Source organism: Microcaecilia unicolor, chromosome 3 (genome assembly GCF_901765095.1).
Source record: "Microcaecilia unicolor chromosome 3, aMicUni1.1, whole genome shotgun sequence".
In the NCBI taxonomy this organism is placed as follows: domain Eukaryota; kingdom Metazoa; phylum Chordata; class Amphibia; order Gymnophiona; family Siphonopidae; genus Microcaecilia; species Microcaecilia unicolor.
This window is the reverse complement of record NC_044033.1, coordinates 251,989,964-252,014,044: the sequence shown is the minus strand read 5'-3', so window position 1 is coordinate 252,014,044 and position 24,081 is coordinate 251,989,964. Positions and strand designations below refer to the sequence as shown.

At 46.3% G+C, this 24,081-nt stretch overlaps 2 protein-coding genes across 3 annotated transcripts in view; both read left to right on the top strand.

The window, feature by feature from the left end:
- LOC115466521 (sulfotransferase family cytosolic 2B member 1-like) overlaps positions 1–24,081 on the top strand; it is a 1,032,539-nt gene that overhangs the window by 397,382 nt on the left and 611,076 nt on the right. The gene's annotated exons all lie outside the window — the stretch shown is intronic.
- On the top strand, positions 5,806–15,879 carry CACNG8 (calcium voltage-gated channel auxiliary subunit gamma 8). Of its 2 annotated transcripts, XM_030197788.1 has the most exons (6): positions 5,806–5,873; positions 10,982–11,470; positions 12,050–12,133; positions 13,170–13,310; positions 14,573–15,001; positions 15,056–15,879. In XM_030197788.1, the coding sequence occupies exons 2-6, from the start codon at positions 11,248–11,250 to the stop codon at positions 15,202–15,204; spliced, it is 1,026 nt and encodes a 341-aa protein (XP_030053648.1). In that variant the 5' UTR covers positions 5,806–5,873; positions 10,982–11,247; the 3' UTR covers positions 15,205–15,879. The 2 variants fall into 2 exon arrangements, with proteins under 2 accessions (XP_030053648.1, XP_030053647.1); XM_030197787.1 differs by having other exon boundaries at positions 14,573–15,879.

The following is a 24,081-nucleotide window of genomic DNA, read 5'->3' as shown; positions in this document are numbered from 1 at the left end:
TCCATTTTTCTCCATAATTTATATGTTAGTGTTCTCTTGTTTTTTAACTACTGGGCTGCCAATGCACTGCACTGTAGGGCAACCCAGTCCTGATTTCATCCCAACCCTCCCAATGTATCTGTGGATTTATTGTTTACAATTTCCATAATGGAAGGAAGGGAATGTGTTGGGGGTAGCCATTTTAAACCCCCCTGATCTTGGCTGATATAGACAAATCCCTGCATATAACGGGGTGGGGGAAGGGACCATGACCAAGTCGAGATATCCCCTTATGGCATCTCCCCCTTGTCAGCCCTCATCTACGTTGCCTCTTCGGCTGCAGCATTACTATTTCAATTAAAGGCCAGACCGTGGAGTTGGAGGGAGGAGGAGCTACCGTAAAATGTTGGTACGATTTCTCCGGGCCCACCAACCTATCAATGCATTTATGGCCAGGACGTAATCCCCCAAAGAGTTTAACAGCCTCACTGGAAAGGTAAGGAAGAGGAAAACTCACTGCATCCGAGCTTACACCAACCTGGGTGGTTGAAAAAAAAATGTTAAGAAAACTTGTTTTGACCTAATTTTGGATGCATAGAACGTTATCTCTCCCCCAACCCCGCTCCACTCCATTTTCCCCGTCTCTGCTCTCTCTCTTTAGAGACACTTACTGACAGCTGAAATATGCTCCTTAAAAGAAGTGGAGGGGCATTTTCAATATGGCGTCTTAAGTTCAAATTGGGACATTTTGCCAAAAACATCTACCCCCCCCCCCCCCCCCCCCCCCCCCCCCCCCCCCCCCCCCGTCTAGTTCACAGCCATAATTTAACCAGAAAAATATTTACATTTTTGGTTCGATTATGGCTGTGAGCTAGACTTTTTCAGGCTGAAAACATCCATCTGTAAGGAACACTGGACTGTATCCAGTGACCGGCATTGAATTTCTAGGGGTTTTTTGGCCACTGTGTTGATTGGATGACTGGCTTAAGTTATAGTGACTATTTACACGGCTCTGTCTGGCTGCTAAACTTATGAATATTGGCGTTAACTGGCTATGTTGCATGACACAGCCGGTATGTGCTAATATCCAGCCGAGATACATAGTAACATAGTAACGTAGTAGATGACGGCAGAAAAAGACCTGCACGGTCCATCCAGTCTGCCCAACAAGATAAATTCATATGTGCTACTTTTTGTGTATACCCTACCTTGATTTGTACCTGTCCTCTTCAGGGCACAGACCATATAAGTCTGCCCAGCACTATCCCCGCCTCCCAACCACCAGCCCCGCCTTCCAACCACCGGCTCTGGCACAGACCGTATAAGTCTGCCTAGCACTATCCCCGCCTCCCAACCACCAGCCCCGCCACCGGCTCTGGCACAGACCGTATAAGTCTGCCTAGCACTATCCCCGCCTCCCAACCACCAGTCCCGTCTCCCACCACCGGCTCTGGCAGACTGGCACAGACTATAAGTCTGCCCAGCACTATCCCCGCCTCCCAACCACCAGTCCCGCCTCCTAGTTGAAGTAGCAACCGGGATTGTTCAGTTGACTTGGGTGGCACCCTGTTAGAAGGTCTACTCACAAGATCCCCCTTTTGCGGAGATGCCAAGTTACCCAGTTTCAGGCTGGAGATTTCGGCACAGTCCTGGACGTCTGACTAGCCCATCTTGGTGCATTATGGGACTTGCAGCATTGATTTCACATGGGCAGGGTCAGGCACTACAACTCCCACACTGCTTTGAGATGATTGTAAGTTCAAAACCAAGGCCTGGCTAAAAAAAAACTCCAACCTGGAATTGGGTATCTTGGCAGCTCTGCTTTTGCCACTCCCATTCAAAAAATATAGGGTGAGAGAATGGGATAATTGGAGGGGGAAGGGCAGGGATTTTTTTGAGGGGGTACTGAATACCGACACCTTTTCTACTGTCTGCTAAAATTGACCCATGGTCCCCAAGTTTTAATGAAAGAGCTCAGTCTCTACACACCAATTCTGCCTTGCCATAGATTCTGTGACTGGTTACAGGGGTCCTGGCTATTGTAGGGTGGGTCCCTCAGTGATCACCCCACCCCTGAAGGGTGGCCTCACAGTTGAGTACCAGCACCTTTTTCGCTAGAAAAAAACGCACTGGGGTGGGGGGTCTTTTCCTTCAGATCACTTCCCTCTTCAGAACCTTGGCCTACAGGAAACACCAAAACCCTCTGTAGATTTTCCTCCTCAGTTCATGCAGTGTGGGCTTTTACCAGCCTTGAATCATCACAGACCTAGCCCCTCAACACTTTTGCAGAGGGATAGGACTGGGGGGGGAACGAGGAGGGGGGATTCAATTACAAAACCCTTGTGATCTGCCTCACTTACAGGTGTGGGCCTCATATTAGAGTGAGGAATTTTACTGTTTTATTGCTCATGTCATGTCACACTCTGTGTGCTGTAAAAACCTACAGCTTCACTTATGTCCCTTGGTGGCCATTTGCAGTATCTCTCTTCCCAAGGCTGTTGCCAGGCGATGCAGGCCCTGCTCTTTCATTTGCTACGCTTTCTCCCCCAGTGCATATTGGGTGATGCAGTCCCTGAACTTTTCTATGGCAGTAACTACAACGCCCAGCATGCAACGGCCAGAGAAGGGGGAGGGGGGGGGAGGAAAACCTGGTCTTTCATAGAGACCTAATCCTGTACATTTCAATATTGTACATCAGCTTCATAGCAGTATGCGAGTATAAGAATAAAGGGAAGGAGATATGAGAGGACGGTCCTCTAGATTTTACCCCACCCCACCCCCAAACACTTATTACCAGCTCCCACAGGCCTGGGATGACTTTCAAGTGTCCCTGAATATATTGTCCTGCAAAACGATCTCTACCCCTGACAAATCACGCTGCAATCAGATCACATCATGCTGTGTGCTACAGTCACGCTCATTCAAGATTTCTCAGTTGCCGTAGCCCCCTCTCTCCCTGTTTATTAACCCCTGCACCACTGCTCTGAAGTCCAATATCTTCAGAGAACAAGGAATTACTATGAGCCTGAAAGGACAATCTCGTACACATAGATTGAGAGTTAGGGTTGTGGTCCATTATCAGCCCCTCTTCGGTGGGAATAGGGGATACAAACTCATGGCCTTAAACAGCAGCGGGTGAAGCCCAGGTGAAACTAAGGAAGGTCAGCTAACTGTTGGGTCAAATGATGAAATGAAGATGTGGGATGCCCATCACTGGAAAGTTTAGATGGGTCAAACACAACTATTTGTCAAGGAGGTTTTAGTTACAGACAGTCAGGAAATGGATAAGAAAATCTGTCAAGGATCCTCCCAGCCCCATCTTTCTCTCAATATAGATGATTTCCTGAGCTCCCTCCCAGCCACATCTTTCTCTGATTCTAGATGATCCCCTGAGGTCTTTCCCATCCCCATCTTTCTCTGATTCTAGATGATCTCCTGAGGTCCCTACCAGCCCCATCTTTCTCTGATTCTAGATGATCTCCTGAGGTCCCTCCCAGCCACATCTTTCTCTGATTCTAGATGATCCCCTGAGGTCCTTTCCATACCCATCTTTCTCTAATTCTAGATGGTCTCCTGAGGTCTCGCTCAGCCCCATCTTTCTCTGATTCTAAATGATCTCCTGAGGTCCCTCCCAGCCACATCTTTCTCTGATTCTAGATGATCCCCTGAGGTCCTTTCCATACCCATCTTTCTCTAATTCTAGATGGTCTCCTGAGGTCTCGCTCAGCCCCATCTTTCTCTGATTCTAAATGATCTCCTGAGGTCCTTCCCATCCCCATCTTTCTCTGAATCTAGATCTCCTGAGGTCTCTCTCAGCCCCATCTTTCTCTGATTCTAAATGGTCTCCTGAGGTCCCTCCCATCCCCATCTTTCTCTGATTCTAGATGATCTCCTGAGGTCTCTCTCAGCCCCATCTTTCTCTGATTCTAGATGATCTCCTGAGGTCCTTCCTATCCCCATCTTTCTCTGATTCTAGATGATCTCCTGAGGTCCCTACCAGCCCCATCTTTCTCTGATTCTAGATGATCTCCTGTGGTCCCTACCAGCCCCATCTTTCTCTGATTCTAGATGATCCCCTGAGGTCCTTTCCATACCCATCTTTCTCTAATTCTAGATGATCTCCTGAGGTCTCGCTCAGCCCCATCTTTCTCTGATTCTAAATGATCTCCTGAGGTCCCTCCCAGCCCCATCTTTCTCTGATTCTAGGTGATCCCCATAAGGTCCTTCCCAGCCCCATCTCTCCAGGTGACCTCCAGGATTCCTGTGTGTCCATAGAAATCTGTCTGTTTTCTAGCCAGTGATGGTGTCCATTCAGTCATCTCCAGCAGCATAGAAGCTGGGGGACACCATATTACGTACAGGAACAGTTTTTTTTTGTTTGTTTGTTTAAGAATTACACAAATCCTCTCTAGGTTGGTCTAGCATTATCCTTGGGAAGAGGCTGCAATTTTGCACAGGCGCTGGGTGCTGAGCGCATTCCAGGTTGCCATGGAAACGCAGCAAGGAGCTCGGCCTGCGATGGGAAGAGCATATATTATCCAGAGAATAAGAGAATTGGGGGGGGGGGGGGGACAGACATACAGAGAGAGAGAGAATGGGGGGAGGAAGAGACTGCTAGATGGGGGGGAGAGGGAAGGATGGAGAAGGGGAGAGAGTGGGTTAACATGAGAAACAGAGAGACAGACAGATGGAGAGGGGGAGAGACAGTGGAAGTGAGGGAGAAACACCAATTTTCAAGTTAAACTGGAATTTCATTGAGGGGAAAGCCGGGCCGACAGCAGCAGGGGTGGGGGAGGAGGCGTTATCATCCCACTCCATGTCAGTTGGTCAGGCAGATTCAGTCCTGGTATTTTAACCCCCCTCACACTTCCATTGCATGCAAGGATTTGTAGTCCTGGTCTGTCTCTCTCCCTCCCCATCCTAAGAAAAGCACGGGGGACTTAAAGGTGGGGTAAAACCTGGACTGGATCGAGCTGGAGCAAGCAGATGTGGTCCCCAACCCACTGCACCCAAGCGTGGGTGAGAGGGTCAAGATCCCCTCCCCCTGTGAAGCCCTCTAGACACCCTAAGGGGTGAGGGCAAGGCCAGAAGCAGATTTTGGGGTCTTATCCCTATCCCAGCCCATTTGGAAGTGGGGTAGCGATTTTTTCTCTGATGTAATTTCTTATCCCCCCACCCTCAGACCCACCGCTCGCTCTTAGCCCCCAAGGATCCCACTCCACTGGTCCACTCTATCCCTGCCATCAGTATTTTCCCCATCTTTCAATATGATGCTTCCCTCCCTCCAATCCCCTCTTCCTCTCTCCCCCTTTCACTACCTTTTCTGCTTTATCCCCCCTTTCTCCATCTACTACCCCATCATCTCCTCACCTTCCTTTCACCTTTCTCTAGCGCCCCCCTCATGCCTTCTCTCTGCCTTTGCTAGAAGAATTTTGTCCTCCGATCTCCCACTCACTCTTTCCCTCCCTCCTTCCCTCCCCCCCTCTCCTAACACTCCATGCATCCACCCTGCCTCTCTCTCCCTCCCTCCCCATCTCTGGTAGGTATATTATTCGAGCGGTGGTTTCTCCCAGTGACACAACACTCTAAATCAAACGGTCTTCCTCCTCTCTCCCCTATCCGCCCCCCCTCCAGCCCCTTCTCCGGGGTCTCGGGATCAAGTGCCGTTTCGCTCTCCCCCATTCCACCAGGACGCGAAGGGGAGGAGGGGGGGAGGGTGAATATCGTGGATTTTTTTTTTTTTTAAAGCGGATAAATTCTCCATCAAATTTGGGGGGCAGGGGGGGGCGAGCAAAAGAAGAAAAAAATTGTAATTGTTTTCTCCCTGGACAGAACTGGTCACCAGGGTGGGGAAACGCGCTTTCCAGCAGGAGCCCTCCGAATGAACAGCACAGGTAAGATTCAAATGTTTTAAAATTCTTGCCTGGTGGTACCAGCAGAATGAATAGGTGGCTGGAAAGAGAAATATAATATCTGTTCTTCATTAAGGTTAATAAATAGAAATAAAGGCAAATATATATATATATATATATATATATATATATATATATATATATATATATATATATAAGGTGATACCTTTGCATTGGATCATCTTAATATATTTTTGACTAGCATTTGGAGGCCAGAATCTCCTCCCTCAGGTCGTGATGGTATAAACGATAGATAATAATCAGAATATATGTGAGACATAAAAGCAGTTTTATTTTTATATATATATATATATATAAATCCTTATCATGCCTCTAAATGTTATCGGCTTTGAATATCTTCTTGCACTTAAACCAGACAAATGGGGAGAAAAATGCAACAGATCTCCCGTATTTTCATCTGAAAAGATGAAATGTGCATTTCCTTCAGTAGAGGAAACTGGGGAGAAAGAGAGGAATGAGGAAGAAGAGACAGCCGAATGCAATTATGAAAAAAAAAACCAACATAATTTTTTCTTTCCCCATTGCGGGTTTCTCACCTTTCTATCCCCCTCCCCCCACCCAGCAGGAACCTCTGTGGGCAACGTCCTGCTTCCCCCACCCACCCACTCAGCTTCCTCAAATTCTGTCCAGTTGATTAAATAAGTGTATCTTGTGTTCTTTATGCAGAAAAGAAAGAAATGTGGGTGTTGGGGTGGGGGAGGGGGAGAGAAGATGAAAGAACGATCCAGCTCGCCGTCCCCCCCCACCTCTCCCCCAGCCCTTCAATATTTGATGCCAGTTTTGCAAACCGCCAGGCAGATGTCACCAGTCAGAATAATCCGTGGCCACGCCACATCTGGATTTCTCGCTGTCTCGATCTCTTTATATAGAGATAGACAGATATAAATATGATTTTGAAATTTGATGGGGTCTGTGTTGAGGGTGGGTAAAGCAGCTACAGCGATGCATTTCGGCTGCACTTTCTCTGCACCTTTACAGCCGAATCCCCGTCACTCTGCCAGTCAGACGCAAGCGTTACACCGTGTCTGTTTCCTTCCAGCTGTTGCAGGCCGCTGTCTCGCGATGGCACGCTCACAGATGTGCTTGAAAGTAGACTAAGAAGAGTTGGGTGCAGGGGGGGAAAGTACAGCCTGCTGTCTCTAAAGCCCTGTCTTCTCTTTTCCTGCACTCCCCCATTCATTCATTTTAAGAGAGCGTTGTCATCGCTAGAGCTCGCATCACAAAAACCCCAAAACCCATTATGACATACGTGTAGAAACAGACCCAGGTACGTGCCTTAACTACCACCAGTGCTGCAAGTGACAGATGAATACAGCACAGAGAGCAGATCTTCTTCAAAATCCCATGCAGGAGACACATGGATACACCGAAAGCATAAGTACAGTACAGACAGCTGAATAGCTTACCTTTATCAGAACCCCATGCAGACATCACTCTGATACACTTAAAGCACGAATACAGCACAGACAGCTGAAAAGCTGACCTTCATCAGAGACCCAGGCAGATGTCACACTGATACACCTAAAGCATGAATACAGCACAGACAACTGAAGAGCGCACCTTCAGCAGAGTCCCAGGCAGGTGTCACACTGACATATGTAAAGAGTGAGTACTGCACAGTCAGCTGAAAAAAGTAGATCTTCATCAGGAAAGTACCTTTTCAATTCAGGTGGCCGATGGACCACTAGAAAATGTATTTTATGACAAGTAACCATACTATCAATCTCAGCCTGTTCAAGACAGACAGACAGGTCCATCCAAACAGTTTACTCAAGAAGAGAATAGATAACAGGGGGAATTGGGACCTGGGAGGTAGAAGGATGGAAAGGGAAAGACACAGTAAACAACATGGTGAGGGTGGTGACATTCCTTACCTCTCCAATGACCCCCTTGAGTCCACTCTGACAAATGGCTTCCTATTCGGCAGCCTGGCCTGGTGGGTCAGAGATACAGAATACAGACAAAAGGTAGTAACATATAGTGATTTGTTCTAGACTGTTATAAGTCATCTAAAGCAGATTTAATTAAGTTACAGTCACAAACAGAAAGGAAGACTTATCAGTTTGATAATGTCTGTATACAATAGGAGTACACGTGGATTACAAAGGATAGGACCAGTTGGAGGCTACTGCAGGAGCTGAAAATAGTAGTGGAGACTCTAGCAAGATACAGAAAGTGCAGGGACTGAAAATACCAGAGGAAACTCCAGCAAAATTAAGAGTGCAAGCACTGAAAATACCAGACGAGTCTCCAGCAAAATACAGAGAGTGCAGGGGCTGAAAATACCTGAGGAGACTCCAGCAAGCTACAGAAAGTGCGGGGACTGAAAATACCAGAGATTACAGAGCTTGAAAATACCAGAGGAAACTCCAGCAAAATTAAGAGTGCAAGCACTGAAAATCCCAGATGAATCTCCAGCAAAATACAGAGAGTGCAGGGGCTGAAAATACCTGAGGAGGTTGCAGGAACATGCAGAGAGCACAGGGACTGAAAATACCAGAGGGAGACTCCAGAAAACTGCAGAGTGAAGAGGCTGAAAATACCATAAGGACAATCTAGCAAATGCAGAGAGGGCGGGGCTTAAATATATCAGAGAGAGACAAGGAAGGTTTCACTTGCATCTATTCTTTGGTAAAGGAGTAGTGTTAGGTAATTCATTGTGTGTACGTTGGACTTGTGTTATCTTTGTGTTGTGTGTATGCATGTTTGTGTCCAGAAGAGCGTTGAGTGCTTCCCGGAAGTAATGCCTGGGAATTGTGCAACCGGTGGTGGTGTTGCTGGGTGGGGGTGGGGGGTATCACTGTGTTTCATGCAAGAATCTACCACTGTCCGTGCCCCTCCATGTGCATATCTTGGGGTGGTGATGTCCCTCATATCTGGAGCCTGAGACACCTAGGTTCTTCTCTGATCCTGGGTGGGGGGGGGGGGGGGCTGTATCCCAAGGATTCAGCAGGCATGGAGCCAGGGATGAACTGAATCTCTGTAGTGTCCCAACAGGTGAAGCCCCTGTAAAAGTCTGTACAGGCTGGGTGTAGCCTGGGGATTAGAAGGGGTCCTGAATCCAATTGTCACAGAGGTTCTAACTGATCAATAAAAAAGGTGAACAGGGCAGGCAGGCAAGGGGGACAAAGCCCTAGTGGTTTATTTGAGCAGTAATGGTATATCTGGAAGAGTGTTCAGGGGCTGACCCCACACTTAGCTACCCCTTCACCACACATTTTGTCTGTTGATCTGGATTTAGCTTATACCACCTTACTGGTAGCTCAAGTCAAGTTTCGTTCAGATGCCGAAGTGGGCATTTAAAAGGGCACCTGCTCCCCAATTCTCTACCCCAACTCTCATCACGTCTCCATCGTTCATCAAAGCACTGGAACGCTGCATGCAGATCAGAAATCGTTTCCTGCTAATGTTCACGTCACCCAGGCCTTCTCCTAGTCTCATTCCCAGGTCTTCACAATTTTTCTTTTTATCTGTAATTCTCCAAAGTATATAGGAATAACATGGAATCTAGCTTTTATCAATGTCAAAACACTGGCCTTCCCCTGACTCTGCTTCAGATTTCTATATCATATTTGTTCTTGCATGTATCAGTGTAACGCTTGCAGGGAATTTTGATGAAAATCCACTCCTCATCTGTCTGTGCTGTGTTCATGCTTTAGGTGTATCAGTTTGATGTCTGCATGAGGCTTTTTTTTAAAGAGCTGTTTTTCATCTGTATGTGTTGTAGTCATGCTTTAGATGCATCAGTTTGATGCCTGCATGAGGTTCTGATAAAAATCTGCTATTCATCTGTTTGTGCTGTATTCATGCTTTAAGTGTATGTGTGATGCCTGCATAAGGCTTTGATGAAGATCTGCTCTTCACTTGACTGTGCTGTATTCACACGTTACATGTATATAGGGATGTGATGAAGATCTGCTTTTCATCTGTCTGTGCTGTGTTCATGCTTTAGGCATATCAGTGTGACTCCTGCATGGGGCTCTGATGAAGATCTGCTTTTCAGCTGTCCATGCTGTATCCATGTTTTACACGCATCAGAGTGACGCAGAAAGAAATAAAATGAGAGGCTCTTATTGAACTTGTGCATTATGATTGGATCATGTATTTAAAATAAGCCACGCCTCCCCCCCCCCCCCCCCCGAAAAAAAACCTGTTGGCTACTTGAAATAGAAATAGGACCACAGCTTGACAGCTGTGTCCCAAGAGAAAGCACAATGAAGTTTTGGCTTCTTTTCAGTGCATGTTAACATTAAAAGCTTAAAATCTGGGGGTGTGTGGGGGACCCCTGGGTCAGCAAATCAGCCTGCTTTGAAAGCTGCTGGGAGCATGGGAAATAGGTTAGAGGTAAAAGTCAGCTCCCCCCCCCACACACACACAGAGTCTCAGGGAAGCATGAACAATGATTTTAAAGGTACAAGCTAGAAAATCCCCACTTAACTAAGCCTGTGATTTAAAAGGGTTTGGATTGCACAGGATTCTGGAGAACAGATGCGTTAGCAGTTATTAGTCCTGTAAACTTGGGTGTGACAAACAGGTTGCAAATTTCCCCATTATTATTGGCCAAGGGAACATTGAAAAAGCAGGGATTAGAACTCCCAAATCCCAGAAGTTCTCCTGACCCCTGGTTCTATGTTCTGAAGGCCCCATTGCCCAGTTCTCCCTCACCAAGCCTGCCAAATATGGACATTTAGGAGTGTGCAACCAGAAAATGTTTGTTTCACGTCATTTCAGGGAATGTGCATTTCATTTGTTTTGTTCCCTTTGTGTTGTCATTACTAGTGCATGCCCATCTGAAAGAGCACATACTCTTGGTAATATGCGCACTATCGGGAAAGAGTGTGCGTTGTTTCAGAAGAGCACGAGTTATTGATAGGAAACAAAAACATAAAATGTTATGCCTTTTTTCTGCTCGTTTTCTTTTGCCAATGACATGAAATGACATAGGTTATGCTGTTGACATTTCCTGTGTCATTTCAAACAAATGCACATCCCTACAACCTTTTCCACATTGTGTCATTTGATTCCGTATATTAGTACTTTTCAAATGATCGATTCTTTTCTTCCTGCAGGTTGTCTCAGATGTCAGATGTCAACAGCCTGGCTTAAGAGCCAGTGAGAGATCAATAGAGCATCATCCCTTGAGCAGACGGATCACCATCCTCATCCTCCGCCGCGTGGCTAGCAGAACACCACAGCCTCATTTGGGGAAAGGAAGTGGCAATAGGGGGTGAGACAGCAAGGAAGACCCTTGCATATTCCATTTCTCATATTCACGTCCCACCCTCTTTCGAGGTCTGCAACCCTGGAGTCCTGGAAGAAGTGGACTGAGGAGAGGATGGTGTGGTGTGAGAAGGGTGTCCAGATCCTTCTTACAACGGTGGGGGCTTTTGCGGCCTTCGGCCTCATGACCATCGCCATAGGCACGGATTACTGGCTCTATGCCCGGGCCTTCATCTGTAACACCACCAATATCTCCAGCGAAGAGGCATTGCACAAAGACAAGAAAGACCCTGGTGGCCTCACACATTCCGGCCTTTGGAGAATCTGCTGTCTTGAGGGTCAGTGACTATGTCCTTTATCAGCTGCTGGTGGGAGGACTGTGGGAATTGGTGGGAGGGGAAGAAGGGAGGGCTTGAGCACATGGTGGTACTTGAAGTGAAAGGGAAGGGAGCTCTCTTTCTTTGTGACCTCACTCCAGGTCAACCAAACTGGCTGATCTGGTCCTGATTTTTCTTTCAATGTGTGTGGGAAGTAGTTCTTCCCATGGGTTTCCCATAAAAAGTAAATTAAAATAAAATCACAGCTCCAACTCCCTGCATAGATGGAGGCTAGGTGGCAACTCTAGCAGAGACAGCAGCTGTGAGACTTCCCTCCTGCAGAGTGCAAGCCCCAGAGACTCATGTTCCGCTAAAGATGAGCATTTCTTTAGCCAGAGAGGTTTCTTCAGTCTTTCCTGGGGATGCCACTGGGCACTGCCGAGAGGAAGGTCACATTGCCAGAGATCTCAGGGGCACTGCCGTGAGGAAGTTTCAACACTGGGTATTATTAAGCCATCTGAAATTTTTAGACAAGTTGAAACATTTTTTCAAATGTATAATTGCTGCTTTTTTTTAATGTGTGTGTTTGTGTTTTCTCAGGTTTGAAGAGGGGTGTGTGTGTAAAAATAAACCACTTTCCTGAAGATACAGATTATGATCACGACAGTGCAGAATATCTCTTACGTAAGTACCTAATTATCTGGTATTTTTAGCAGTATTGTATGGATGGATTTACCATTTGGCAGAGCTGGTCTCTAGGGGCAGCTACCCTGCTGCGAAAGTCAGTGTTTATGAACTGTGGTGCCATCCCATCTGGGTATGTGATGGTGGGGGAACATCTGGGGGTATAAATCACCGCTGCTGCAACCCAGACATCCTAGGTGGGTCTCAGCTTCAGGGGGAAGGACAGCCGTGATATGTCCAGAAAACACAGGCAAATCTTAGGGCTGGGGAACCCCATGTCACTGTGATACAGCCCACATAACAGGGTGCATCTCAGCCCCAGAGGGAGGTGGGTCGCTGGATAACATGGATGGGTCTCACACCAGAGGGTTCCGGGATCCCTGGGATTCAGCCCTGAGGGACAGAAGGTCCCCGTGAAAAGACCAGATATAGGGGCTGATCTCACGGTATGGGTCCTTGTGACAAGCCCACATAATGGGGGCAGGTCCATGTGAGGAGGGGCGAAGGTGCTTGAATCAGCCTAGGAAAGGGAAATGGGACTTGATATACTGCCTTTCTGAGGTTTTTGCAACTACATTCAAAGCAGTTTACATATATTCAGGTACTTATTTTGTACCAGGGGCAGTGGAGGGTTAAGTGACTTGCCCAGAGTCATGAGGAGCTGCAGTGGGAATGGAACTCAGTTCCCCAGGATCAAAGTCCACTGCACTAACCACTAGGCTACATGTAGGCAAATCTCCCCAGGGAAGGGAGGGGTCCCCCACCCTTTATAAAACACAAATCAGCAGTCTTTTCCATGGACCAAGGGCCCCAACTCTAGGATCTATCTGAGCACCTCAGAACCTTATCTCAGTCCAATATAAGGATCATCCAAGGGTTCCATATATAGAACTCATCATATCAATGTCACATGCCCACCCCTTCCAAATCTAACCAGAAAACCCAAAATTAAGTTTACAGACCAAGGATAACCAAGTATAGACCACATCAACACCTCCCACAGCCCTAAATCTCTCTCTCTCTCTCTCTGCTCTAGGCGTGGTACGGGCCTCCAGCATCTTCCCCATCCTAAGCGCCATTCTCCTTCTCCTGGGTGGTCTCTGTGTGGCTGCCAGCCGTGTCTACAAGTCTAGGCGGAATGTCATCCTCGGGGCTGGGATCCTCTTTGTTGCCGCAGGTGAGTGGAGATAGAGGCCGGCAGCCATGACTTGGACAGTGGGGGAAGGGGATGTAGGGACTCTTCTCCCTCTCCCTTGAGGTGGCCACCATGGGAAGGGGACGTGCTTGTGACTTCAGAGAATCTAGACCAGCATTGAACCTGACCCCCTACCTAACTCTAGGATTGTGACCAGGACCTGGTTTTTCTCAAAATCCCACCTCACCTCCCCCCCCCCCTCCCGTCAGTTGGCTCCACAGTCTGCAGGATGGGTTGATCCATAGCGTTGGTCTTACCTCATGTCCACCATTTGTCCTTTATCCCAACAGGATACTGGAATATATATGTAGCTCTTGAGCTCTTACTGGAGGCGCGGAGGGAGGGGAGATTAACTGAGTCCCAAAATACAATCAGAAAGGGACAAGATTGAGCCTTTCTGAAAATGAGGCTGTTGTTAACCCACATTAAACTGCGAGTTAGAAATTCAGAGCTGGTCTTCTAGCTCGTTCTGGACTAGAAGATGGGTTTAACCCACCGCCCCCACCCCATTGGTTTAGTGGCTGCTTCTGGGGGGAAATTTCCACCACCTGCTCTGGTGCGTGACCCACGAAGAGGGTTTACCCTAGTGGGAAAGGATGGTGGATGCGTAGAATGGCCTCCCGAAGGAGGTGGTGGAAATAAAACTTCTGACCTCAAGAAAGCATGGGACAAGCACTGAGGATTTCTGAGAGAGAGGAAGGGATTGTAGAGATTAGTAGTTGGTGTAGATGGACAAACTGGATAGGCCGTATGGTCTTTATCTGCATCATTTTCTATGTTTCTATGTACAGAGGATCTTGGGGGGGGGGGGGGGTGAGTTGTAGAGATTAGTTGTTGATGTGGGTGGATGGACAGACTGGAGAAGCCGTATGGTCTTTGTGTCATTTTCTATGTTTTTATGTACAGAAGATCTCTGATCGAGAGGAAGGGATAGTAGAGATTAGGAGTTGGTGTGGATGGATAGATTGATAGACCATATGGTCTTTATGTCTCATCATTTTCTCTGTTTCTGTGTAATAAAGAATTAGACCTCTCTCATCCTCAATATTGCCTTACCTTGCAGGAGGAGAGGCATATGTGTGACTCTTCAGTAACCCTCTGCGCATCCTGAGGCCTAAGGGCCCACATAGGCCCCTTTTTGTGGTACCCTACACAGAGAAGAAACCACAGATCCTAGAGGATCTCCAGTGGGTCCAAAATAAAGTAAAGCCTCATAGCCTCCTACCTGTCTTTGTCTTTTGCAGGTCTGAGCAACATCATTGGCGTGATTGTGTACATTTCGTCAAACACAGGGGATCCAGGTGCCCGTCGGGATGACGAGAAGAAGAGTTACTACTCCTATGGCTGGTCTTTCTATTTTGGAGGTCTTTCTTTCATCCTGGCGGAGATGATTGGCGTGCTCGCTGTCAATATTTACATCGAGAAGAACAGGGAGGCGCACTGCAAATCACGTACAGATCTTATCAAGAACCCCTCCGCCATCCTGCGCCTACCCAGCTACCGCTTCCGCTACCGCCGGCGGTCTCGCTCCAGCTCACGCTCCACTGAGCCCTCGCAGTCCCAGGACGCTTCCCCACTTGGCATCAAGGGAGCGCCTTCCACCGACATCTCCATGTACACCCTATCCCGGGATCCATCCAAGGCCAACGTTGGTGGCCTCTACAACACGGAGCCTCGGAGGAGCAGCAGTGGGGCAGCGGTAGTTGGAGCCAGTGGGGCTACTGGGGGAGACCACAGCTTTCTACAGCCCCATAATTGCTTCCCAAAGGAGCCCGGGGTCACGGTGACTGTCACAGGGCCTGGTTCCAACACAGGGACCCTAGGGAAGGATAGCTCCAACACCAACACGTTGAACAGGAAAACCACACCTGTGTAATGCAGACGGGTGTAAGCGTGGGGGGAGCTATGATCTTTTGTATCAATGCACATTAGGCAACCAGATGACTCGGGGGGATGGCCAGGATGTGCCCAGCTTGTCCCCAATGCAATCATCTGGTATCTCTTATTATAATGCCACACGCGCAAGAAGGTCTTGGTATCGGCGGGTCCACAGGGTGCTGGGATGCGGCCCAGAAAAATGCAGATGTGTCTCAGGATCTTATACATCATCTGGTCCACCAGTACCCATCTCAGTAATGTCTGCAGGGTGGGGGGAGGGAAAGTCAGCCGCTTGAGTGAAGGGTGAAACTGCAAGTATCTTGAAACCCTCACGAGAGGCAGAGCGTCCCCAGGAAGGCGCCAGGAGATGAATGCGAAACGTTTACATAGCGCAGTGGAAGACTGCTTCAGGACAGATGCTTTTCCCATCCGCACCCCTTCCAAGTGCCCTGGGATTCCTGTCATACAGAAAGAATGGTTGAACTGCAGATCATTTCTCCTTGGGCGAAAGGTGACCACTTTTTCAGCAAACCCCGTGGGTAGCGCCACCCTATCCACCTCACTTCACAACACACACTCACGGGGCTGTGCATGACCCAGGCACATGGATGTCTCCCCCCCCCCCCCCCCCCCCAGACAGCCCTGTACCTCTGGGACGCCGTGAGTTACCGCTTACATGTCCTGACTCTCCTGACCCACCAATCCCAGAACAAGACACAAGAGAGCCACGCTACTGAAAAATGAATGCCCAGGAGAAAGAGAGACTGACATGAGGGGGGTGGGGGACTAAGGGCACGGGGGAGGGGAGAGAACCATACCATGGAGAACAGGGGTAATTTCGTAACTTCAAAGGAGGCTCCCAAAATACAGCAAATTGGCTCCAGACTAAGCTCTGGTAAGAATCCTGCATTATAGTATCTCACACAATGTCTATGGAAGTAACACACTATAATGTATGGCACCCAGACTATCACTACAGGAATACAACACTATAGTGTATCACATCCACAGTGTTTCCACAAGAATATCACACTACAGTGTATCAGATCTAGAAAGCTTTAATATGAGTGCACAATCCATATATTCTCTCGATACATGATTTTTTTAAAACTTTGTTTTTACTTGTGAGATATCTTTTAAACAGTGTGAACCTTTGTAAAGTTCCTACCCATTTGAAAAGGTCACTTGTATGGGTGCCACTGTGCTGTTCATAATCAGGGAATGGAAAGCATGTTTATGTAGGCACCCAAGTCTTAACATATCATGGACAACTATGGTGAACTCTCAAAGGAGGAGGTAGCCAACACCCAGCATGTGACTACTGCAAGAACAGCTGCAGCAAAACCTTGGGAGAAAGAGACAGAAGAACTCCAAGACAGCTGAAGTGTGAATACAGCAAGGACAATGCACAGAAGGACACAACATCCCTAGACGCCCAAATTGTATATACAGTATGGACAGCTGAAGAAGTTTCTCAAAATTTGACAAATGTTTTTCTTACAATACTAAACAAAGGACATGGAAGAGACCAGTAGAAGGAGACATGGAAAGGGAAAAATGGGAAGAGAGGGAGTGGGAAGGAGGAGAGAGACACACACACAGAGAGAGCTAGAAACCACCTCATTGAAGGGCAAAATCAGTGTGTGAAGCTCAAGGGTTACTTTAACAGCCCCATGGCAGAGCTATTTGAGCTATTCTAGGTTTTACCTTAAGCCCAATTGATCCTGAGTTTTCTTGGTTTGCTTACCTCCAATTTCAAAAATGTTTAAAAAAAAAAAAATATATATATATATATTCAGTCAGGTCTTTCTTAGCTATTCTGGCTCTTGTAAACCTCACAGCAAACCTGAAAACCTCACCACGAGCTCAAGCTCTGCTCTGTCTTGGAAGTCAGAGAAGTTTGGCTTAAGAAAGGGTTATGGAGCGACAGCCTCTGAATTCAACAGCACAGATAATGCACGGGCCTGGGAAAGAAGACTCCAATCCTTTCTGCCAAACTGGGGCTGAAACAGAGAGATAAAAAAAGAATTTAGCAAAAGTGTCAATAGGGTCTGGTGAATCTTTGCAGGGTGATAAAATGTTTGGGTCCTACCTCCTCTTCTCCTGCCTTGACATGTTTCAGCCATGGCGTGCATCATGCTCAAGTGTGCCACGCAAGACAACTTATGGAGTGGCAAAAGGCATCGATATCTCAGGATATAGGATGGGTGACTGGAGAGACACAGGGAGATAAAGTGACTCACCCCAGGTCACACGCAGAGAGTCAGTGACAGAATAGCTGCAGGGTGCAGGAAGAGCATTACCTGAGGCATCCCAGTACTGTTAAGTAACTTTCTGTTACTGGCATGTGGTATCACACCCACAATCTTACCCCAGGGCATTACCACTTGGGTGTGAAATCACAGAAGCCAGCTCGCATCTACCAGTCCCTGGGTTTAGGGTACTCAGACAAGTGCAATGGCTCCTTGGTTAATCTCAAGATGGCCGCCAACCTCAAAGGAGGCCCCTTGGATTCTTCTACAGCACCCACTGGAATCCACGGGCCCGCCCAGGTGTCACATCTCTCTCCCCATCCTTCTCATAGAGTGGCCAACAGACCAGCGACTGCTTCTAATGGCAACAGCCAATGGTTGTTCCTATAAGTAATTCGCTAAGGCCATAACAGAACAGCCAAAGCCTAACATGATAGACTGGAGACAGATAGGAAAGCGGGGAGGGAGGAAGAGTTGTGAATCTCATACTTTAAGCACAAATCTGTTGCATTTCCTCGGTGCCCTCTCTTCCTTCTCGCTTTCCGAAAGGGAAGTTATTCTCTAGGAATGGGGAAGAAATGGGGCAGCCCTGTAGGGTCCTCCACAGGGAAGCCATTCCAGATGGCCATTCACTTTGTTCCCTGAACCTTTTTGTTTTTGGTTAAACAGGTTTTCTTTAGTTTTTTTTTAGCAAATGTTTTTATTCTGAGGTTTCTGGGGGGTTTTTTGTAAGCCACTCTCTTTCCGCCTCAGGGGAGTGAATGTTTTTTCTTCTTAAGGGAACAGGAAATGGAAGAGAGATGTGACGCCCTTTCTCCCACCCCCAACCCAGTTTCTTTGTGCAAGGTTGGTGTCTTGTATACATACACACACCCTCTATACACCTGTTGTGCTATTGTCGGAGAAGTTCACCAACCTAGAGTCAGAGTGACCAACTATGATAATGCATGAATTTTTACTGGACTTCTTTAAATAAAATCCAAAATGGACTTTTGAAGCTGTGTGTGTGGATTTTTACATCCCCTCTCCCTCCTTTCTAAACAGTAGCAAAGTCAAAATTTAGGGAATACATGCCTTTCCTATAGGTCCAGAGCCTCGGTTGCCATGTGTGATATATTGTGTTGGTACCACATGCCCCCTAGTGGCATCTACATTAAATTTCTTCCATCAGCCCCAGGGACTTCATTGTGGCTCCTTCTGATTCACTCCTCCTCCTCTTCCCCCTTCTTTCTGGTATTCTCTAACTCAACAACTTCTCGCTGGCACTTACCAGCTCACATCTTCCATCACCCTCTCCCAGGGGCCAAGGATAATCACAAACAAGACCTACAAATTGGTCCTCCCAGCCTCAACCCTTCTTTGCCACCCTGCAAACCAGGATATATCAACTACTGTCGCCAACACATGTTGTTTTAAATATACTGAGAACATGTAAGCTTTAAACCCTTCTCTTGCCTATTCATTCCATTTCTCTTTCTTCTGCTTTTCTAACTTCTCCTCTGTCTTTCTTGTACAATCTCCCCTTGCTTTAGCAAGGCAGTGAAATCCCAGGCAGAGCTTTATGAGCGTACTTGTGACCTGGATTGGTCACTGTTGGAAGCAGGATATTGGGCTAGATGGATCATTGACCTGCACCAGTATGGCTGTTCTTATCTTCTTGGGTAAGATGCTTATCTGACTGGGAGGGTTTATCCTGTGTGGATGTAGGAGATGAATTAAATTATCCCAATGAGGTATTGTTTTATTTATTTGTTTTATTTATTGCATTTGTATCCCACATTTTCCCACCTATTTGCAGGCTCAAAATGGCTTACAATATTTCATGGATAATGGAAATGAGAAAAGAATATATAATTGGTGTTACAGAAGGATTTTGAGATGTGTGGTAAGGAAATACATAATAATAATAGAGCAGAAGGCATTATTGGACATTTCTGGATGTAAGTGGGGTATTTCACATGTGTTGATCTTTGTGGTATGTTTTGTCAAAGAGATGGGTCTTCAGTAGTTTGCAGAAGTTGGTCAGTTTATAGATCGCTCTTAGGTTGCGTGGCAACGCGTTCCAGAATTGCGTGCTTATATAGGAAAAGGTTGTTGCATGCATTAGTTTGTATTTTAGACCTTTGCAGTTGGGGAAATGAAGATTAAGGAAAGTGCAAGATGATTTTTTAGCATTCCTGGGTGGTAGGTCTATCAAGTCAGACATGTAGGCTGGGGCGTCACCATGGATGATTTTGTGAGTTGGGGTACATATTTTGAATGTAATGCGTTCTTTGAGTGGAAGCCAGTGGAGCTTCTCTCATAGGGGTTTTGCACTTTCATATTTTGATTTCCCAAATATGAGTCTGGCTGCCGTGTTCTGGGCTGTTTGGAGTTTTTTGAATATTTGTTCTTTGCAGCCAGCGTAAAGTGAGTTGCAGTAGTCTAGATGGCTGAGAACCAAAGATTGTACTAGATTCCGGAAGACGTTCCTTGAGAAGAATGGACTTACTCTTTTTAATTTCCACATTGAGTGGAACATCTTTTTGGCTGTGTTTTTCACGTGGTTCTCAAGTGTTAGGTGTCGATCAATGGTAACGCCAAGAATTTTTAGAGATTCTGAAATTGGTAAATTTAGTTTTGGTGTGTTGATAGTGGTAAATTTGTTCGTATTGCGTTGAGATGTGAGTATTAGGCATTGGGTTTTTTCTGCGTTGAGTTTCAACTGCAATGCATCTGCCCATGAATGCATAATATGTAGACTTTGGTTGATGTCGTTGGCAATTTCTGTTAGGTCTTGATTGAATGGGATATAGATCGTTACATCATCAGCGTATATGTATGGGTTAATTTTTTGGTTAGATAGTAGTGGCCAAGGGTATCATCATTAGGTTGAATATGGTCGGTGAAAGGGGGGATTCCTTGTGGAACTCCACATTCGGGTGTCCATTTGGCTGATGTGATCGAGTTTGAAGTCACTTGATATGAGCGTGTAGTTAGGAATCCTTTAAACCAATTAAGAACATTGCCTCCGATACCAAAGTATTCGAGGATGTGTAGTAGAATTCCATGATCAACCATATCGAAGGCACTTGACATGTCAAATTGTAGGAGTAGTATGTTCTTGCCGGTTGCAATTGTTTGTTTGAATTTAGTCATAAGCGTAACTAGTACTGTTTCAGTACTGTGATTAGAAAGAAATACTGACTGGGAGTCATGTAGTATTGAGAACTTGTTTAAATATTCTGTGAGTTGTTTGATCACCATCCCATCTGTTATTTTGGTTATTAAGGGAATGGATGCTACTGGTCTATAGTTGGTTAATTCACTCGCATTTTTCTTTACATCTTTGGGTATGGGGGTGAGTAGAATGTTTCCTTTCTCCTTTGGGAAGAGTCCATTTTGTAGCATAAAGTTCACGTGATTCGTTAGGTCTGTTATAAATTGTTGAGGGGCTGATTTCATAAGGTTGTTTGGGCATATATCTAGTTTGCAATGAGATTTGGAGAATCTTTTTTTTTTTTTTTTCAAATTTTTATTTTAAAGTATAAACAACTTCGGAATACAATCTTTGACATCATTTTATACATCTTAGAAATATTCCCTTTCCCTTCCCTCCTCCCCTCCCCCCCCCCCCCCCCCCCCAGTCTCTTCATAGTTCTATGGATCTCTGTGGTGTCTCTGCTGTTATATTTAGTACTTCTGGCCCCCAAAGATGACCTCATTTGTCCAGTGGTTTCACCTCCGTGGTATTATCAATTGCGGAGCATCTAAGTCAATTCCTGCTTGGCATCTCCAAAGCTTATATTTGTCCCAGATTTTGGTAAACTGGAGCAGTTGATTGTTTTTCATCCCTGTAAGCTTTGCCATTTGATACATGTAGTCCATTTTATGTAAAACTTGGACAATTGGTGGAGCCAACGATTGCTTCCAGGCAGCCGCCAGTGCAATCTTTGCCGCTCCCAGAAACATGGAAGCCAAGCGGTGGAGAGGTGTCAGAAGTCCAGGAGGGCGAAATTGCAACAAGCAGTACTCTATTGTTTGTGGATACTCTTTACCCAATATCTGTTTCAATAGCTTAAGACATTCCTGCCAATACAATTGTATCTTTGGACATGACCACCATATATGCTTCATATCCCCCCTCATTTGACATCCCCTCCAACATTGATTTGAAGAGCCTGGAAACATTTTCGCTACTTTATGAGGGGTATAATACCATCGGTACAGGATCTTGTATCCGTTTTCTATCATGGAACTACTTACTGATCCCTTTAATAAAACGCCCATCGCCTTTTGGAGAATCTTTTAAGTGTTTGGGAGATGAGATCTTCCGATAGTATCTCGAATACAGTCCAAGTTCTATCTGCTGGGTATGCTCCAGGGTCTGGGTCTAAACAGTCTAAAAGTGTGGCGTATTCGAAGGGGCTGGCAGGTATTTTAAGTCACAGTTTTTCTATTTTCTCCTTGAAGTACTTCGCGAGGTTGTCTGCTCCTGGTGTGTCTTTGTTGTTGTTCGTATCTCCAAGACTTATCTTTCTCTGATTCTAGATTATTTCATGTGGTCCCCTCAAGTTCCAAATTATTCTGATTCTAGATGATACTCTGAAGTTTCACCCAACCACATCTTTCTCTGATTTTAGATGATCTCCTGAGGTCCTTCTTAGCCCTCTTTCTCTAATTCTAGATGAGCACCCAAGGTTTTTCCACAAAGCTAACCCATTTGGAGAAAGCTTGCTTCCTGCTCCATCTTTCTCTGATTCTAGTTTCTCACCCTCCCAGCCCCATCTTTCTCTGATTCTAGCTGATCTACTCTGGACCATCTTTCTCTGGTTCTAGCTGATTTCCTGAGCTCCCTCCCAGCCCTATCTTTCTTTGAATCTTGATGAGCTTCTGAGCTTCCTCACAGTCCCATCTTTGATTCCAGATGATCCCATGAGGTCCCTCCTCCCAATCCCATCTGTCTCTTATTCTAGTTGATCGACTGAGGCCCCTCCCAGACTCATCTTTCTCTGGTTCTAGCTGATTTCCTGAGCTCCCTCCCAGCCCTATCTTTCACTGAATCTTGATGAGTTCCTCTCAGTCCCATCTTTGATTCTAGATGAGCTCCTGAGGTCCCTCCGTCCCATCTTTCTTTGATTCTAGTTGATCCCCTAAGGTCCTTTCCAGCCTCATCTCTACCTGATTTTAGACCTTCTAAGGTCTTTATCAGCCTCATCTTTTACAGATTCTAAGTGATCTCCTGGGATCCCTCCCAGCCTCGTCTTTCTATGATTTTAGGTGACCTCTTGAGGCTTTTTCTCTTTGATCAGTTGCCTTATCTTTCACATGGTTCCTCATCTGTTTTATGCAGCGGCATGTCAGCAGATCCAGCTAATGAGAGTTACAGTGCCTTGAGAAGGTGGTCGAGTTGGGAAGAGGTCTAGGGAGATGGGTGACTGGCAGACAACCTATAAAACATCCAGGAATCATGCCAAAACATTCTGACTTTTGGAAAGCTAATCATCTGTATTGTTTCTCAAGAAACTGCTCTCTCTTTTCATTCCCATAGCTTGCATTAATCCCCATACCTTTGGTTGCTTATCCTTGAAATGCCAACAATGTTTTGAATGTCAACGATGCTACCCGACAGCATGAGGATAGCTTGTAAGGATATTTCCTACAGCCCAAATTTCCAGAATCTGCTTCCTTTGTGTCCATGGAATCTGTGTCTCCAGCTGTTGGACCGTCTCTCTCACGCTTCTCATTAGCCGACTGTACGTCTTTCTCAACAGATGCACTCATAGCTCCACACCTCAGTCAATTGCATCCGCAGTACTACTATTTATCATTTCTATAGCGCTACTAGATGTACACAGTGCTGTGTAGACTGGAGAGGAATTGGGGCCTATGGCAGTGCAAGAAACCAATCAGAAAGCCATCGAATCCATGGATCTTGCCACCTTCTCTTTCAGTATCACTTTCTCCTTCCAGATATTGATATATATCTAAACTCTAGCTAACTTTCCATGCATAGATTTCAAGACTTACCCTCCTCCCATGTATCCTTGCACATGGCTAGGTCTAAAATAAGGTAACCCGCTCCCCTCCCATGTGCTCATAACCCATGAATTGGGTGTACCATAAGATACATCTTTCTTTCCCCCATATATCTCTGACTCCATGGACACAGCTACATTAAACTCCTTCCCCTTTACGGATATATTATTCCATGAACAGGTCTGTAGTTATTTTCATTTCCAACATAGTTTCTCTTCGTGGATATATCTACAGGATTGGTCAGCCTACGTAAAAGTCCCTATCGCCACAGTACACATCTTTTACCACATATCTGGAGGTCAAGAGCCTCTCTGAATGAGGGTCTCTTTCCTCTTGTTTAGGACATAATTTGTTTCCCTATACACTGCATCCATCAGATAACTAAGATCAGATCTTAGGTGCTAGGCCCCATGTCCCTTCAACTCCATTGACTACATCTGTGATGCCAGAACTTCAGAATGATATCACTACAAGCTCTGGGGGGGGGGGGGGGGGGGGGGGGGGGGGGGGGGAGGAGGAGGAGGAGTTACTGACATCCATTCAGTTTCAATAAAATAAAAATAAAAAATGGGGACGATAACAACTGCAGACCTGGTTGACTTAAT